This window comes from Salmo trutta, chromosome 33 (genome assembly GCF_901001165.1).
Source record: "Salmo trutta chromosome 33, fSalTru1.1, whole genome shotgun sequence".
Classification (NCBI taxonomy): domain Eukaryota; kingdom Metazoa; phylum Chordata; class Actinopteri; order Salmoniformes; family Salmonidae; genus Salmo; species Salmo trutta.
Window position 1 is genome coordinate 33202159 of NC_042989.1, and position 19546 is coordinate 33221704.

At 43.0% G+C, this 19546-nt stretch overlaps 2 protein-coding genes across 6 annotated transcripts in view; one reads left to right on the plus strand and one right to left on the minus strand.

The window, feature by feature from the left end:
* Nucleotides 1-6483: 6483 nt before the first annotated feature.
* Nucleotides 6484-17184, minus strand: mtfr1l (mitochondrial fission regulator 1-like). Of its 4 annotated transcripts, XR_003871508.1 has the most exons (9): nucleotides 17038-17184; nucleotides 15966-16114; nucleotides 15641-15748; nucleotides 15388-15500; nucleotides 14946-15157; nucleotides 13584-13959; nucleotides 10345-10495; nucleotides 8319-10149; nucleotides 6484-8270 (listed from the first exon to the last, which is right to left on the minus strand). XR_003871508.1 is itself a non-coding variant. In XM_029730677.1 (8 exons), exons 2-7 carry the CDS (start codon nucleotides 15978-15980, stop codon nucleotides 10372-10374), a joined length of 927 nt encoding a protein of 308 aa, XP_029586537.1. In that variant the 5' UTR covers nucleotides 15981-16114; nucleotides 17038-17184; the 3' UTR covers nucleotides 6484-10149; nucleotides 10345-10371. The 4 variants fall into 4 exon arrangements, 3 of the variants coding, with proteins under 3 accessions (XP_029586537.1, XP_029586535.1, XP_029586536.1); XM_029730677.1 differs by having other exon boundaries at nucleotides 6484-10149; nucleotides 15641-15727; XM_029730675.1 differs by having other exon boundaries at nucleotides 6484-10149.
* A 314-nt stretch (nucleotides 17185-17498) lies between these two features.
* si:ch211-15d5.11 (nuclear receptor coactivator 7) overlaps nucleotides 17499-19546 on the plus strand; it is a 28051-nt gene continuing 26003 nt past the window's right edge. The window contains exons 1-2 of one of the 2 annotated variants that reach the window (XM_029730670.1): nucleotides 17499-17742; nucleotides 19301-19511. In XM_029730670.1, coding sequence (XP_029586530.1) covers nucleotides 19447-19511 — 65 coding nt within the window. In that variant the 5' untranslated portion in view covers nucleotides 17499-17742; nucleotides 19301-19446. Of the gene's footprint in view, nucleotides 17743-18851; nucleotides 19000-19300; nucleotides 19512-19546 lie in introns of those variants that run through there. The other variant, XM_029730671.1, reaches the window with a different exon arrangement.

Genomic DNA, 19546 nt, shown 5'->3' on the forward strand with positions numbered 1-19546 from the left:
CATCGTTTACCAAATCCTGGAAGACAGCGGGGGCGTTGGTGAGTCCAAACGGCATGACTTGGTACTCATAGTGTCCTCTGGCTGTGTTGAAGGCTGTCTTCCACTCATCCCCTTCGTGTATCGGAACCAGGTGGTAGGCATTCCGAAGGTCCAGCTTGGAAAAAATGATGGCCCCTTGGAGAGGCTCAAAAGCCAAGGAGAGGAGTGGTATGGGGTAATGATTTTTACCAGTAATGTCATTCAGTCCCCGGTAGTCAATGCACGGACGCAGGGTCTTGTCCTTCTCCAAAGAAAAACCCTGCACCGGCAGGAGATGCAGATGGACGAATGGCCCCAGTAGCCAGAGACTCCTCTATGTACTCCTCCATAGCCTTGGTCTCCGGCCCGGATAGAGAATATTGCAGACCACGAGGTGGTGTGGTGCCTGGGAGAAGATCAATGGCACAATCATAAGGACGGTGCGGGGGAAGGGAAGTAGAATGTGCCTTACTGAACACTAACAGGAGGTCATGGTATTCAGTGGGAATGGCAGAAACATCTAAAGCCTTGCTAACGTCCTGAGGAAGACATCTCAAGGAAGGCTGTGCTGCTTGAAGACAGTGGGAATGGCAAAATGGGCTCCAACCCAGGATAGAGCTTGTGGTCCAGTCAATAACAGGGTGTGTTTTTGGAGCCAGGAATATCCCAAGACAACAGGAACATAGGGAGATGCAATGAGGAGGAACTCTATGGTCTCACTGTGGTTACCTGAAACCCGTATATGAACGGGCACAGTACTATGGGTGACTCCACCTATTGAGTGGCCGTCCAGTGCCCAGGGTAGGCTGCATGGACGCACCGGTAGTCAATGCGTCCGTGCAATGACTACCGGGGACTGCCTTCAGGAACTTCCGGAATCCTTTCAAGGTGAGCGAGCCATAGCGGAGGAACGAGTGTGCCCGAGGCCAGACCTCCTCTCACTCCTAAGTTCCCTTAAATGTCCATCAATTCTAATGGTTAGGGCGATGAGGGAGTTGAGGTCCTCCGGCAATTCCCGAGCAGCTAGCTCATCTTTTACCACCTCAGATAATCCATGAAGAAGAAAGGTATCAAAAAGACACTCGGGATTCCAGTCACTCTCGGCAGTCAATGTGCGAAAATCAACTGCGTAGTCTGCCACGCTACAGGAGTTTTGACGTAATTCAAGAAGTTTACTGGCCTCCTCTCTCCCGGATACCAGAGACTCGAATACCTTCCTCACATCTGCCATGAAATCCTCCAGATGACAACAAATGGTGGATTGTTACTCCCAAACTGCCATAGCCCAGGAGAGCGCCCTTCCCGACATCAGCGTAATAATAGTCTGAAGGAAACGAAGGATGGCTGTAGCTCAAAAATAAGAGAGAAAGAAAACCCCAGCAGGTACCAGGATCCCCAGAATTTCGCTCCGGAGGAGGTAAGCGGGGTTCTCCGGGAGCCGGAGTAGGCTGTACAAACGCACCACAAATAGGGAAAAGGTTACTGGCTGGTTGGGGTTTCTCAGAGGTGGCAGGCTGCCTCTGAGCTAACTCCCTGATTTGCTCCATTATAGCTTTAAACCCTTAGTCGTGGCGTTCCGTCAAGGAACGGAGCCCTTCCAGAAGGTCCTGTAACAGCTCCTCATGTCTCCCAATGGTGGCTCCCTGCAGGGAGACAGCGTGGCGGAGCTGGTCCAAGTCTGCTGGGTCTGTCATAGCCAGTTTGTACTATAAGGGCACAAGGCGAGACCCAGATGCAGACATGGGAGGCAGATGGTTAGAGTCCAAGATGTTTATTAACAATCCAAAAGAGGTAGGCAAGAGAATGGTCGTGGACAGGCAAAAGGTCAAAACCAGTTCAGAGATCCAGAGGTACAGAATGGCAGGCCGGCTCGAGGTCAGGGCAGGAAGAATGGTCAGGCAGGCAGGAATGGAGTACAGAAAACAGGCAAAGGTCAAAACCGGGAGGACTAGTAGAAGAGAATCGAAAAGCAGGAGCACGGGAAAAACCACACTGGTTGACTTGAACATACAAGACGAACTGGCAGTGAGAGAGAGACACGAAACACAGGGATAAATAAGCAACACCTGGAGGGGGTGGAGACAATCACAAGGATAGGTATAACATTTATTGGAATGACTGGAATGATGATATATTTACATTGAAAACCAAAGTCTATCATTTAATAAGGGATGCACGATATATCCCTAAGCATATCGGAATCGGACGATTATAGCTAAAAATGTCTAGTTTAACGCCTATGGACAAAACCAATGTCAAAGCTGACGTGCATACCTATATAACGTAGGTAGATGAAGAAATGACGCCATGAAAAATATAGTGCTACACAGTATAGTGCAACACAGCATTCCTAACCTAGCCCACAATGTCTGCTGTGTGGATCGAGCAGTCAACAGGTCGAGCAGTCATTTGAAAGAGTAAGAACATTTCAGCGAGACAACTCAAAGGCAAAATCCATTAACGCCAAGATAATGGAATTCATTGCCCTTGACAATCAACCGTTCGCTGTCGTGGATGATGTTGGCTTTCGCCGACTGGTCGAGCACTGGTACACACTACCAAGTTGGCGCTATTTTTCAGATGCTACCCTACTGGAGTTACACAGGATTATTGAAACTCACATCCATGAGCGTCACTGCTATTAGCTTCACGACTGACATTTGGACCAGCGATGTCAGCCCCATGAGCATTATGAGTCTGACAGTCCAGTGGGTCCACGAGGATGTCATACTGAGTAAAGCCATATTGCATGCTCAAGAATGTGCTGGTTCTCATACCGCTGCTGCCATTTCAATGGCATTTGAGAACATGTTTGAAACATGAACACTCCTAGCTCCATTTGAACAACTGACTTGAGAATTGAGCTTAACTGCATCTGCAGCAGACATGATACCCTGTCATGGCATTGAAACGCCTGCTCAACAAAAATGCCAACACAGACCGTGGGGTTAACTTGGAAAATAACTCTATTAGAGGCTGTGAACAAGCAATTTGGTGGCATTCTCTCTGAGCCTCTACGGTGTCATGCTCGATGCTAGGTACAAGGACCGCTACTTCGATGCAGACAAGAAATAGGGTTTAAGTGAAATGTTACAGACACAGCTGGACAAGATGGAAACGGACACAGTGACAGTGCGCACCGAGGAAGAGAGGCCACGGACAGCTGACACCTCACTGCTTGACATGTATGATGAAATCCTGGTTGAGACTGAACAAATGAACAACGAAACAGCACAGCAAATAAGTGAAAGAAATTGGTTTTGATTATGTTTTACGGGTAAGGGTGACATACGTAAATGCCAACAAAATAACTTTTTGGTCAGTGTGTGTGTGTTTCAACTATTTAACTGTACTAAAATGCGCAAAATTTTTATATACCGATTATCGGTATAAGTTTTTTTGGAAAGGAAAATATTGGATGTCGGCCAAAATGTTTATATCGGTACATCCCTAAATTTAATCGTATTATTATATGTAGTAGAAAGCGATGGGTTAGAATAAGCCTACATAACCAACCCATAAAGTAAAATGTAACATCCAAATATGGCCAGCTATGTAAACTTTAACATTGATTTATCCTACAATAGATGTCATTCAATTGGTAACATACATTTTTCTTCTAATGCCTCTTAAGGGGAAAGTAATCTAAAAGTAACTGAATGTAATCAGATTACGTTACTGAGTTTGGGTAATCCAAAAGTTAAGTTACTGATTACAATTGGACAGGTAAAAAGTAACTAATGGATTACACAACCTACCCAACCCTGTTGGCTACATATGAATAAAATGTATACTGAACAAAAATAGAAGAAATGCCACATGTAAAGTGTTGGTTCCATGTTTCATGAGCTGAAATAAAAGATCCTATAAATGTTCTATATGCACAAAAAGCTTATTTCTTTAAAATGGTGTCAACCAATTTGTTTACATCCCTTTCAGTGAGCATTTCTCCTTTGCCAAGATAATCCATACACCTGACAGGTGTGACATATCAAGAAGCTGATTAAACAGCATGATCATTACACAGGTGCACCTTGTGCTGGGGGACAATAAAAGGCCACTCTAAACTGTGCAGTTTTGTCACACAACACAATGCCACGTCTCAAGTTGAGGAAGCGTGCAATTGGCATGCTGACTGCAGGAATGTCCACCAGAGCCGTTATAGAATTGAATGTTCATCTCTCTACCATAAGCCGCCTCCAACTTCATTTTAGAGAATTTGCGAGTATGTCCAACCGTCCTCACAACCACAGACAACTTGTAACCATGCCAGCCCAAGACCTCCACATCCGGCTTCTTCACCTGCGGGATCGTCTGACACGAGCCACCCAGACAGCTGATGAAACTGAAGAGTAAATTTATGTCTGTAATAAAAACCATTCTGATTGGCTGGGCCTATGGCCTCCCAGGCTCACCCATGGCTGCACCCCTGCCCATTCATGTGAAATCCATACATTAGGGCCTAATTTATTCATTTCAAATGGACTGATTTCCTTACATGAATTGTAACTGAGTAAAATCGTTGAAATTGTTCCATGTTGCGTTTATATTTTCGTTCAGTATAAATACATTTACTGATTTAATTATTGATTCAACATAACAGTTCAGGCAATAGTGAACCTACACTGCCACCCAGTGGTGATTTAGTGATACTACAGTGAGTACCATAATTCATTGGACAGTGACAATTATTTTGTTATTTTGGTTCTGTACTCTAGCACTTTCAGTTTGAAAGGATACAATGACAATGAGGGTGAAGTGCAGACTGTCAGATTTAACTTGAGGGTGTTTTCATACATATCGGATGAACCGTTTAGAAATGACAGCACCTTTTGTACATGGTCCCCCCATTTTAAGGTACTACAGGTATTTGTTGAATTGGCTTCACAGACGTGTGTCGTTAGGCAGGTATATTCTTTTGTGTCGTTAGTGAATGCAGGAGAGCTGTTGATGAATAGTATTGATTCCAGACTTTGCTATTGCCTTTCGAGGTTGTTGTTGGGGGTGTGACAACATGAGGAAGACAGCAGTGTCGATGCAAATGAAGCTGGCCGTCATAAGGCTCAAAAATGAAAATCAATCAGGAACATTGCAAAAACCCTTGGCACGTCCAAGTCAACATGTTGGTTCATCATTAACAAGAAAATAACAACCGGTGAACTCAATTATGTCTAAAGACACGGATGACTGAGGAAGACCACTGTAGTGGATGACCGGAGAATATTCTCTAATGTGAAGAACCCCCCCCCCTGACAACAGTCCAACAGATCAAAAACACTCTCCTGGATGCAGGTGTAGATGTGTCAAAGTCTACCATACGTAGAAGACTACACCAGCAGGACTACAGAGGGTACACTACAAGATGCAAACCACTGATAAGCCTGAAGAACAGAAAGGCGAGATTACAGTTCGCTAAAAAGCACCTAAAAGAGCCAAGAGCTCTGGAAAAAAGTATTGTGGACAGATGAGACAAAGATTAACATGTACCCGAGTGATGGGAAGAGGAAAGTGTGGAGAACAGAAAGACATGCCCATGATCCAAAGCATACCACCTCATCCATGAAACATGGTGGAGGGGGTGTTATGGCTTGGGCCTGTATGGCTGCCAGTGGAACAGGCTCATTTGTCTTCATCGATGATGTGACTGCAGACAGAAGTAGAACAATGAATTCTGAAGTCTACAGAAATATTTTATCTGCCCAGATAAAACCAAATGCCTCCAAATTCATTGGACGGCACTTCATCATGCAACAAGACAATGACCCTAAACATACTGCTAGAGCAACGAAGGTTTTTGATGGCCAAAAAGTGGAAAATCCATGACTGGCCGAGTCAATCACCGGATCTGAATCCAATTGAACATGCATTTTACATGCTGAAGAGGAGACTCAAGGCAATAAGTCCCCGAAACAAGCAGGAACTGAAGATGGCTGCAGTACAGACCTGGCAGAGCATCACCAGGGAAGATACCCAGCGTCTGGTGATGTCAATGCATCGCAGTCTTCAAGCAGTCATTGCATGCAAAGGATATGCGACCAAATATTAACAATGATGACTTTATTCTACATTATGTTAAACTGTCCAATGTTTTTTGATGCCCGAAAATGGGAGGGGGATCATGTACAAAACCTTCTATAATTTCTAAACGGGTCATCCGATATGTATGAAAATACCCTCAAATTAAAGCGGACAGTCTGCACTTCACCCTCATTGTATCCTTCCAAACTCAAAGTGCTAGAGTACAGAACCAAAATAACAAAAAAATGGTCACTGGCCAATGAATTACAGTGCTCACTGTATATGGAAATGCACAACTATACCAAAGGTGGCCATTTTGGCCTGTCCACACTACTTATAGCAATGACAGCTTGTATGGATATATAGTACAACATTGTTAAAGTCGGCAACAAGAGTTTTTGAACAATGGTCAACTATCAAAGGGGATGATAAAGAATGAGTCTGGAGTTTAAAACATCAGCCCATCTTTATTTACGTTTCAAAACAAGACAGACAAAGAGCTCTTTCTTCCATTTGGCAGAATAAAACGGACAAGTATGGCGGGCATATTATCAGAGACCATTATGTGGCATGGTCAATAGTTATCCAAAACAAAAATGGAGGCAAAGGAGAATAAAAAACAAAGCTGGTGATTGAAATGTTCAGTAAAGATCCCTTTCTATCAATAGGAACGCCGGTGCACCAAGAATGGTAATAACTGCCCTGGTTCCGTTCCTTGTGGGGTTCACAAAACGCCTGTAAAGACAGACTCTTGACCACATGAGTAATGCCAAACCTTAAAAAATGTAAAATAAATCTGAAACATACTTTGTGAAATGCTCAGCTCAAAGCTTTGCTTCTCTCGATTTTGCACACTTAAAATGGAAATATTTGTTAAAGACCTAAGAGCCAAACACTGAAGAAAAAAAAACAGACGAGATACAGACCTTAACACACAGCTGGGCAAGTCCTTATTTCACCCCATAGATAACTTTGTGGGACCTCGCTTTCACTGCAAACTAAACTACAGTTCCACTGCCTAGACGCAAGTTGGTATTCACACATCAACAAAGGGTACAGTAATATAATTATCTTATCCTGATATGATAAGAACTCAAAATGAGTGGAGAAGCATTTCTTCTGTGAGGGGGGAGGGGTTTCATGAAAGGAGAAGAAATGACACATGATTGGCTCCCAAAGTAGTCAAGTCAGTCACTTGATGTAAGGAAATGTCAAGTGTGGTTGTTGACAAAGAGATTGATAGAGGTCTCTAGACGGATAAAACCCGTTTTTTCATGGACATTGCCATTGAGGGCTCCCACCATTTTAAAGTAGTAAACTGGGTAGGGATTCCTATGGCTTAAGGAAGGATCACATAATTAAATCCAGGTCACCAGGAGGGATCAGCCAATGAATTATACTTGTGAGCAAACATTCCATAACTGCAGGTGGCAGTAAATCGCCAAACCTCGTCTTTATACCTGTTCAAGCACACTCTAGGTGGCAGTGTGCACCCTTTCAGTTTGTTTGCCAACTCATAGAAGTAGAATGACAAACTTGACTACCTCAAAATGGAGATGGCCTCAATGGCGCTGCCGGTGCTCTCAGACGCCATAATGGGACAGATACAATGTGTCTATGGGTGGTTGCGTAAAAGTTTAAGGGCTCAAGAGGTGGGGCAAACTGAGGAAAAAGACAAAAACTGTGGAAAGTTACGGCACACCAACCAATAAATAAAAATAACAACTGCCATATTGGAAGAGGCAATAGGTTTTGTTATAAGGCGTCAACAGGAGATCATTTTCAAAAAGACAAGAGTCACTCATACTCATATCTTTTAGTGTATCGTGACAGTAAACATGCACATTGTCACATTCCCAAGAGCCACGCATTCTACACCATAGGGCAATCTGACATTTTGTATCTACATTAAAAAAACCTGTACAGTTGTTCTCTGGTGTCTTAACAGGCAGATATAGCTCAACATCACACAAGGAAAGAGAAAACTTTCATTCACATTTTACGGTAGATTTATAAGTCTTCCAAGCTTTCCTTGTATCACAAGTCCGAAGACTACACATCAAACACATATCATTCATATTTAGCCATGGCCGTCCACTGATTTTAATTGGGATTTATTTATCTGGATCATGTTAAACCAAGGGGCCATCAATCAAGCTAAATTCTGAGAGTCCTTACCCAAAGGCCAACAATAACATTTTCTCGTATCGATGCAATGGGTTAATGAGTAGGTCCTGAAGACAGCAAATAAATAAACCTGTGTTGTACACATTGACTATGACCGCAAAGTCAATACTGTATTTCTAATGCAACTATACACTGAAAAACGTGAGATTTTTTTAGCTGTAAATTAACAGAGAATTAAGTGTTTTGTAGTAATCCGTTACTCTCCGCAGTCTTATTTGTACATACAACTTCAAGTATGTATTATCACGACTATACAAATGAGAAAAAAATATAACAATCCCACTCCAACAAATGCATCCATCCACAACTCTTCTGTTCAAAGTTTAAGCTTGTCAACAACAACAAAAAGAAGGGGGAAATGGTTTCTCTCGTGGTACTAGGACAGGTACTATATCCTAGAGAAACCCCAGCCTGTACATAAAAAGATGACTGGGCAGCACTGGAGTCAGTCTGGTGATTAGCGAGAGCCATCAAAGTAGGTGAATCTGTAGGGCATGTTATACAGTGCCCACAAAATGACGTTGCTCCTGAAGCAATGGGATAAGGGCTCTACCTTTTTCGGAGGTGTGTGGGAGCAGACAGTGAGTGTAAACAGAGTGTTGATTGAATAACAGGAGGGGTGTGGTTTAGCTAGCATATTGTAATGGCTAATGTGATGTTCCATCAGCCGTTACAGGTTAGGTACCGTTTTGACATAGCACAGAATTTTCAACCAACGTTCACTTTGCGAGATTTCCTCCATTCCTGACTTGGAAGACCAAATGTATTTTAAAACATCCATATCTAGTTGCAGGCGGTTTGTTTGAATTTAGAATATGCTGTTATATGTGGTGTACACATTGTTGGATTACCTCATGGAGCAAAACAATTCCATGTCTTTATTGGTTTTCACCCACAGCAGCCAATTCACATTTCCTTCCCGATCTTAACTCCAGCCCTCCCATGTCCACAGATAAACCCATCTTTCCCAATATAACGCCATTTAGCAATTTCCTTTTGCAATACATCCCTCCATTTTACTGTGATGTCTTACGAGGCTCCTGAATCTCCCTATTTGTAACATTTCTACCGATATTGCCCTGAAAATAAATACTTTACCCAAGACTACAATGATATTTCCCCATTGACTGATCGTGGTTGTTCCGATGCCATAACAATAGTCGGCCTGTCCATCTAAACCCTGATATGACATAACAACCATTCCTGGACCTGACTCCAAAAGCGAGCCAACGATGGACAGTACCAGAAAACGTTAAATTGATTCTGTTTCCTCGTGGCAGAGTCTGCAGAAGGCTGACTGTTCTATTGATTCTGTTTCCTTGTGGCAGATTGTGCACAAGGCTGACTGTCCAATACCCCATATATTGAGCATTCTTTTTGTAGTAAGTATTTTATATAATAGCTTAATTTTAATTTAACAGATTGATAAATTATTGTTTTATATGTCAGTTCATAGACTCGATGCCAAGGTATTGGGACATCAAAAACCTGTTCCGAACTGACTTGCATTTTATACGGTACTGCTGTCAAACCTTTTGACTTTTCTTTTTAATCATTATTAATGGGTGGCAGACAAAATTGATTTTTCTAAATTCAAACCCCCTGAAACTAGACATTGACTTTTAGAAGACATTAGTTGTCTTTCAAGTCTGGAATTGAGGAAGAATCGACAGGTTAAGGTTGCTCGAAAATTCTCTGTGCTACGTCAAACAGCACCCATCTAATAGTGCCTATCAGCCAGCTGCTACCATGGTCTGACTAGGCAATATTTTTAATAGCTAGGGTATGGTTTAGATTTGGTTGGGTTCAGACTGACTGGGCCTGCTGGGAGGTGGTGGTTTGTTTTTCCAGACATCTGGTTTAACCGTTGCCACGGTTGATGAGGTGCAGCCGGGTCTCCACGGGACTGGGTCGTCAGGCACAGGCCTGGCAACAGAAGAGAGAGACGCAATGAGAGACAATCCTCTGTGAACCAAGAGTAAAATGCTGTCATGCAACACACATTGGAAAGTCCACTGGCAATTGAACATTTTCAAAATAAAGCTTGATAGATGTTTCTGTCTAATCTTGCAAGCCTGAATGTCTGTGGAGAGGGACTACTTTCTGTGTGGCCTGACTTACGTGGGGAGGTGGAGGACTACGGGGGCTCTAGTTGTGTTTCTTCATCCCCCTGATGTCTTCATCCTTCAGGGTAAACTTCTTCCTCAAGGCCTCGGAGATAAGTGAGGCGGAGTCCGACTCCCCCATCAGGGAGGTGCAGCCTCTGTTGCACCTGCATGGACACACACATTAAGAGCATGGTCTGGTACAAAGACAAACTGAAATCCATGACCTAATTCAGCAATGGCAACTGGCGGCCAAGGCCTCCCTGTTTGTAGGCCCACAGATTTTCAGAAACGGGATTAAATATATTAGTACCTGTCAAAAGTTTAACACACCTACTCATCCCAGGGTTTTTATTTGTACTATTTTCTACATTGTAGAATAATAGTGAAGACATCAAAACTTTTAAAAAACACATGGACTCAATGATAGTCCTACTAAGTGCAAACCAGATGGGATGGCATATCGCTGCAGAACGCTGCGGTAGCCATGCTGGTTAAGTGTGCCTTGAATTTTAAATACATCACTGACAGTGTCACCAGCAAAGCACCCCTACACCATCACACCACATCCTCCATGCTTCACGGTGGGAACCACACATGCAGAGATCATCCGTTCACCTACTCCGCGTCTTACAAAGACACGGCGGTTGGAAACAAAAATCTCATATTTGGACTCCTCAGACCAAAGGACAGGTTTCCACCGGTGTAATGTCTTTTGCTCGTATTTATTGGCCCAAGCAAGTCTCTTCTTCCTATGTGTCCTTTCATATGTGTCTACTTTTTGTGTGCTTTACTTTGGCGGTCCTCATGAGAGCCAGTTTCATCATAGCGCTTGATGGTTTTTGCAACTTTACTTGAAGAAACTTTCAATGTTCTTGAAATGTTACTGGTTGACTGACCTTCATGTCTTCAAGTAATGTTGGACTGTCATTTCTCTTTGCTTATTTGAGCTGTTCTTGCCATAATATGGACTTGGTCTTTTACCAAATAGGACTATCTTCTGTATACCACCCCTATCTTATCACAACACAACTGATTGGCTCAAACGCATTTTAAGAAGGCACACCTGTTAATTGAAATGCATTCCAGGTGACTACCTCATGAAGCTGGTTGAGGGAATGCCAAGAGTGTGCAAAGCTGTCATCAAGGCAAAGGGTGGCTACTAAAATATATTTTGATTTGTTTAACACTTTTTTGGTTACTGTATACACTTAAGTACTGATATGATGTTATGCAATTCTCACGATTCTATATGCATTGTGATTTTGTGATTTGCTTTTCCAAACATATGGCTCACTATATGTCTGCTGCAGAGAGACAAGAGAGCATAAGAAAAGGAGTCACAAGCTATAGGATGAAAAATACCGGAGTTTTGGCGCAGATACAGCCGAGTAGCACAATCTAACGTTACTTACAGTAGCAAAAAAAGTTTATAATTTTTCAATTCGGAATCAAATATCGGTATGATAGTCCCAAAATAATATTGCGATATGTAACTATTGATTTCGTCCCCCATTACTAGTGGGTATGAATGTGGGAATGCAGACCGGCAAACCACTGTGACCCCTCATAATGACTTCAGATTTTTTGTGACCCCACCCATCAAAGTAGCCCATCCTTGACCTAATTGATTCCTCTTGCTTTTTTCCTATCTGTGGAAAACGGGACAACGACCAGCTGTCCTTGTGTTTCCTGCTAATGCATTATCATACACCTTCTGCTGACATGGTATTTACACTGTGTGTGTGTGTGTGTGTGTGTACTAAGAGACATGAGAGGAAGCCATTTTCTTCCGTGTCCTGACTCGCCCTTTAACTTTTTAGTGACAGGGGGCAGTATTGGGAAATTGGGATGAATGACGTGCCCAAATTAAACTGCCTACTACTCGGGCTCAGAACGTAGGATATGCATATTATTAGTAGATTTGGATAGAAAACACTGAAGTTTCTAAAACTGTTTGAATGATGTCTGTGAGTATAACAGAACTCATATGGCGGGCAAAAACCTGAGAAAAAAATCCAACCAGGAAGTGGTTTGTAGTTTTTCAAGACTGGGCCTATTCAGTATACAGTGACTTAGGGTTCATTTTGCACTTCCTAAGGCTTCCACTAGATGTCAACAGTCTTTAGAGCGTAGTTTCAGGCTTTTGCAGTGAACAGAGAGCGAACAAGACCTCCTGGAGTCTAATAACCGAGAGAATGACATGGCCTCAATTGCGCGCATTCACATGAGCGATAGCTTGTGTTCCATTACATTTTTGAAGACATTTGAATCGTCCGGTTGGAATATTATTGAACTTTTATGTTAAAAAGGCCCTAAAGATTGATGCTATACATCGTTTGACATGTTTCTATGAACGTAAATAGAACTTCTTTTGACTTTGTGGTGAAATTTTCAGCGCGCTTCCTACAATTGGAGTAGCTAACTGAACACGCTAACAAAGAGAACATAAATGATGGACTTTATCGAACAAAACAACATTTATTGTGGACCTGGGATTCCTAGGAGTGCATTCTGATGAAGATCATCAAAGGTAAGTGAATATTTATAATGCTATTTATGATTTTAGATGACTCCAAAATGGCAGGTATCTGTATTGCCTGATGTTGATTTTTGAATGCTGTACTCAGATTATTGCAAAGTGTGCTTTCCCCGTGAAGCTTTTTTTAAATCTGTCACAGCGGTTGCATTAAGGAGATGTTTAGCTATAATTCTTTGAATAACAGTTTAATATTTTATCAACGTTTATGATGAGTATTTCTATAAATTGATGTGCTCATTCACCAGATGTTTTCGGAGGAAAAGCATTTCTGAACATAACGGGCCAATGTAAAATGGGGTTTTTGGATATAAATATGAACTTCATCGAGCAAAACATACATGTATTGTGTAACATGAAGTCCTATGAGTGCCATCTGATGAAGATCATCAAAGGTTAGTGCTTAATTTTAGCTATATTTCTGTTTTTTTGTGACACCTGTCCTTGCTTGGAAAATGGCTGTCTGGCTTTTATTTTTTAGGCACTGTCCTAACATAATCTAATGTTCTGCTTTCGCCGTAAAGCCTTTTTGAAATCGGACAACGTGGTTGGATTAAGAAGAAGTGTATCTTTAAAATGGTGTAAAATAGTTGTATGTTTGAGAAATTTGAATTATGAGATTTTTGCTGTTTTGAATTTGCCACCCTGCTATTTCACTGGCTGTGTCCCGCAGGTGGGACGCTACCGTCCCACATAGCCCATACTAGTTAACCTACCTGTCCTTGCTCATCTTCATGCGGTTCATGTCCTTCAGGATGTCCATGACGTCAGCAAAGCTGGTGGACTTGGACAGCGACACTGTATCCTCCTCCGCCTCCCGGAAGTCCATGCTGGGATGGTCCAGGTCAAAGGTCGCCGAGGCCGTCATGGAGGCAGACATGTTTGCGGGCGGCATTGGGTCTGGCATAAGCTCCGAAACCACAGACACCACATCCTCCTCCTCGTCTTCCTCCTCTTCCTCTTCCGTCACGTCGCTGATGACGAAGGAGGCTGAGGCGGCGGGCTGGTAGGGCGCCGTCTCGAAGGGCGCCATGGAAAAGCTCATGCTGGTGTCGTCGGGGGACAGGAGGTCGGGGGTCAAGGGGTTGGAGCCTTTAGAGGTACAAACAGAGCAGAGACAGGCTAGTGATCACACTTTTCAGAGTTTATCCAGATTTTTTTTTTCTTCCCATAAATAAACCTCAGAATTGGGACAGACAGAGCCTTAAAGGGATGCAGATTGGCAATCAACTAATCTCCTGCACTAGGGTCACATGGTCAGGCTATTTAAAATACAGAGTCCTCTGATGAGCTTCTGAGGCATGGGCAGGCAGGTTAGTGTGCTTTCAGTTTTAATCCCAAAGCCCATCACTTTCAGAGGGCGAGCCCTACGCTCGTCTAGGAAAATCAGGTTATCTGCCTGATAAGAACTCCAGTGTCATCTAACAGCGCATGGCTATATCATGTGACACTGTCATCATAATTTCTGCAACAATGACTATATGCTAATGCATCCACGACATAAGACATACAATCCCAAGGACCATTAAGACACATACGTCTTCTAAAATACACGCATGGTAATATCCGTGGTTGTATATTACAGGAGGCTCTTATTATTACACATCACTGCATGCGGTAGCCATACTGAAGATAATGACACGTTAAAAGCAACACATAAAGCCAAGATACTCTAAGACAATCCCCTTGCTGCATAAATGACAAAGCATCAGATACTGTATATAGGCACCAGAGGAAGCTAGCGGGAGGAGCGATAGGAGGACAGGCTCATTGTAATGGCTGGAATGGAAAAAAAATGGAACGGTATCAAACATATGGAAACCACATGTTTGACTGCATTCGATTAATTTAATTCCAGCTAATACAATGAGCCAGTATTCCTATAGCCCCTCCCACCAGCCTCCACTGATAGGCACTTAGGAAGGGCTCTACGCTGACCTATTTTTACAAGGAGCATGTGTGCTCCAGGTCGCAGAGCAAAATATTTAGGCACATACGTGAGTAAAATGGTCGCACTGTATATCCCTGATAGCTAGCTTTACCAGCGAAAGAGCCCCTTTCACTGGTGAATTCCCTACCAGATTCTGTGGCTACGATCTTGGCGATCTGGGAGCGGAGTCTGCTCAGCTCATCCTGCAGGGAGGTGGTACGGTTCATGGCCGTCACCGCAGGCTTCCTCAGCGTCTCCACCTTCTTGACGTCGCGGCGGAAGTTGGGCACAGAGGAGTTCCTGTGCATAACCAGGAGAGGCGTGGGTCGCCACTCATGTCTAAGAGGGCGTGAATCGCTCCTGAGAAAAGAAATGGACCACAAGAAAACGCTTGCATTAAAAGAACAGGAGGTGAAAGCCTCTATCACATCTACCAGAGAGTCCTTTATCATAAGTAACGCTAGCATAACCAATAGGCCAATTATTGAGACCCCACGATAGCTGACATTTTTGCGGACTCAATGAAGGAACATACTCAAGTTCAGCAGCCACATTCTTCTGCACTGTGGGTGAGAAAAGCACATATTTACCGCACTCTGGCATAGGTCTCAGACTCCTCATCTGCTGCAATCCAGGCAATGTCTGCCAGTGTGGGCACCGTGGGGCCATCCATGGGCCGCAGAGGAGGGAGACCTGGGAGTTCCTGGTAAATAGGTGCAGGTTCCCTTTGTTAGCACCTTTAATGCAATTTGGCCACAAGGTCAACCTTCTGACAGAAAGTCATTGTCTATACCGTGTACTTATGCTATTGCATGTGTTGAATTTGATAATGAACATATTTACCTGGAAACATGCCCTGGGCGGTGGTTTCATGGGTACAATAGAGCCTATTCTCCTCACCACACTGCGAGTCGACCCATGAGGCTTGTTCTGCCAAATAGGAATAACCTCCTGAATAGCGGTAAGAAACGTGCTGTTAGTTTTTCCAACACACCACAAACTTAGCCTGGTCCCAGATCTGTGCTCTTGCCAGCTTTGCTGTCATTGTCAGGCAAATGAGTGGGATGGAGGGTAGAAACAGGCTGGCACCCAGGCTACCACAAACTCTTGTTAGTACACTTCCGAATGCATGCTTTAATCTATAAAAAGGGCTAGCAAGCTAACTTACTGCTTCGGTTTCCATGGTGAATGATCTTGCTCATAAAATGTGCAGAGGACACCTAATCAGCGCTGGGCTCAGTTGGCTAATGTGTGTTTAGTAAACAAAGGACATGCCGTAAACAGTCTTCAGAAGCTGATACTGAGGTCTTCCAACATCTGTGAGGGAAACAAAGACACATGTTGACAATTGAAAATGGACTATGTAGATTATCGACAGCAGGCCACACATTCAGCTGAAAGATATAAACGGCTTTAACTAGCTACATAAAGTTAGAAGACTTGCTAATGGCTAATGTTAGCCATCCAGCCTTTTCGAGCCAACTCGGTAGCTATGAAATTAGCAGACGAAGTTGCCTCAAGTGTGTTGAGGATTATATTAAAAGGCTTAGTGCAGTCAAAAACGTGATATATATTTTTTTTCCACACAGGTTGGAATAATACTGTGAAATTGTGAAAACGATGATCGTGCCATTTTAGTGTAAAAACTGTTTGAAAAGACCACCTGTCAGCCTGTAGTGGTGGGATGGAGTTTGTTTCTCATTGATATCAGCAAATTGACAGTTCCAAACCTCTTTGACAATAACAGGTAGTTTTCCCCTCCCCACTCAGGCATAGCAAAATTCTTGCTTGAGTAATTGCTCTTCGCTAAGAAGCCATTTGTTTCTTTTTGACCATTTTCAATTTAAAACAATCACAGTAAGGTACTTAATTATTACCCAGAAATTATTTGACATCGAGATAAATACGGCTGTATTGTATTGGACCTTTAATGTTGCTGTAAATGAGGCTGATCAAATGGCATGAGTGGATTTTCAAAGAGCAACAGTTCCAAACACCAAAAGTATAAACCAAGCATATCACGCAAAGCAAATGGTTAAAAATGAATTGACTAGCTAACCGGTTCACAATAGATTGACTAGCTAGCTGACCGCAGTTGCTAGCCGCAGTTTATCTGTTAGCTTACTAGCTAACAAGCTTCAGCCGGTCCTTTGATTGACCCTCAAGCGTACATCGAAATTATACCATATATTTCGGTTATCTTAACACAAAATAAAGAAAACTATAAGCATGCAACTCACATTTGTTAATGCAACATCTGAGAGATTTCAATAATTATTTTCTTTTCGACTAACACGTTCTCCTTTTCGTCTTTCAGACTTCAGCAATGTTATCGTTTTGCTAGGCCTGGAAAAAGCACTCTATTCTATAATGTGATTGGTCGGATCATTACACATGCCTTTTCTCCAGCCAATACAATTTGAGCATCAACAAGCGAAGCGATGTGATGATAGTGCCTCGTGTGGCAGGAAAAGCAAGTGCGGGGCTTTTTGCAGAATGGCTGCGGACCCCCTTATAAATAAGGGTAATATTTCCCTAAACTGGAAGCCACTCTAGTTTTCTGTTCTAAATTGAGGAAGGCCATGCTATTTGCTCCGACTGTTTTATGCATAGATTATTTCTCTGCAATGAATGAGTGCCACAAACCAAAGGAATTTTGAAAAGTTACCATTGTAATTTAAACTGTTTGTATGGGGGTGCGTGAAACATTGGGGTTGGTTTGATGATTACAGAAAATAGTTGTTCTAGCCATGCAATGATTCTACATATCTGCTATAAATCTCCTCAATCTCCGGCCCTGGAGGATGGATGAAATGGGCGGAGCATACATGCTCAACTTTTTGCTGTTGTCTGCAGTGATATCACAAAACAAAACACCGTACGTAATATGAAGCCTTCCGAAATCACTCGCTTTCGATCAACATTCCGGGCAATCTTTTTGACAGGTCAGTCCCTAAATCCTTTCAATATTAACATTTCCGAATTCAGTGTACCCCACTGCTACGTTTTATTGTCGCATGCCTCGAATTTTCGATATGGAAGTGAGGAACATCCATGTTTAAAAAGACTACAGTAATCTATTGCAATATTCTCCAAGACAGAAGGATTTGTAGGGATGCTTCCTTCTACAGTAAGAACCCGTAACCCTTACGTACTTGAGGTTAGTGTAGGAACAGATCTTCTGGTGAAAGAAAGAAAATGTAAAATATAGTTCCATTCATTGCATCAGAACTCGGGCCCAAAGGAATTTGAGCGCTAGCTCTAATAGACTGTGTTGCAAATAAAATATGTTATGTCTGCTTGTCAAGAAATAAGGCAACAAAAATACCATTCAATATCTATTAATCAATCAATCAAATGTATTTATAAAGCCCTTTTTACATCAACAGATGTCACAAAGTGCTATACAGAAACCCAGCCTAAAACCCCAAACAGCAAGCAATGCAGATGTAGAAGCACAGTGGCTAGGAAAATGTCCCTAGACAGGAACCTAGGAAGAAACCTAGAGAGAAACCAGGCTCTGAGGGGTGGCCAATCCTCTTTTGGCTGGACCAGGTGGAGATTATAACAGTACATGGCAGTTAAGGCCAGATCGTTCTTCAAGATGACCAGCAGGGTGAAATCACAGTGGTTGTAGAGGGAACAACAGGTCAGCACATCAGGAGTAAATGTCAGTTGGCTTTTCATAGCCAAGCATTCAGAGGTCGAGACAGCAGGTGCAGTAGAAAGAGAGTCGAAAACAACAGTTCCGGGACAAGGTAGCACGTCTGGTGAACAGGTCAGGGTTTCATAGCCTCAGGCAGAACAGTTGAAACTGGAGCAGCAGAACAACCAGGTGGACTGGGGACAGCCAGGAGTCATCAGGCCAGGTAGTCTTGAGGAATGGTCCTAGGGCCTCTGGGAGGGGAGGGAGAGATAGAGAATTAGAGGGAGCGTACTTAAATTCACACAGGACACCAGATAAGCCAGTATAATTACACCAGATATAACAGACTGACCCTAGCCCCCCCCCAGCACATAGACTATTGCGGCATAGATACCTGAGACGGAGGGACACTGTGGCCTCATCCGACAATACCACCGGACAGGGCCAACCAGGCAGGATATAACCCCACCCACTTTGCCAAAGCACAGCCCCCACACCACTAGAGGGATATCAACAGACCACCAACTTACTACCTTCCTCCACCGCATGACACCAAGTATGCATGTACATTCAATATACATGCATCCACTTCCTGGCTTCTCTTCCCTTGCATGTTTCTTGCATATAGTGTTTGAGAGCATTGTCTCAATACGAAATGTTATTTTTCTAAGATGATCTACATTGCTTATTTGTCAATTTTTCCAGCACAAGCTTATACCCCTGCTAAAATGCTCTGAGTCATCATTGATTCTCGAGTTGAATTGAATTGAAATACCTAACACCTACCATTACTTGGAGCTTATGCACTCAGTCTCACTCTCATTCTTCATGGTGCACTAACTTTTACTCTCCTGTAGGTACAATTACAGGAGCTTAATAAGCATGGAGACTGAACGGAGGGATGCCAGCAGAGCCCCTCAACCTACCAGAATATTGCTGTTGTCAACATCACAGTAGTTGCCGATAGGTCCCTGAGAAGGCCTTCTTGCAAACCCTTGGAGCCATGGAACATAAACTACAACAGAGGGACAAAAACAGGCCCAGCTACTTTGGCAACGTCAAGACCAGGTCAGACCAGCGATTAAACGTTTTATTGGCTAAAA

Excerpts from the sequence above, each read along its gene's own strand:
- mtfr1l (XM_029730675.1), bottom strand. Across the intron at positions 15,158-15,387 it reads GAGACCTATGCCAGAGTGCG|GAGCGATTCACGCCCTCTTA; the intron begins GTAAATATGTGC and ends TTCTTTTCTCAG. Across the intron at positions 13,960-14,945 it reads GATCGTAGCCACAGAATCTG|GCTCCAACCCCTTGACCCCC; the intron begins GTAGGGAATTCA and ends GTACCTCTAAAG.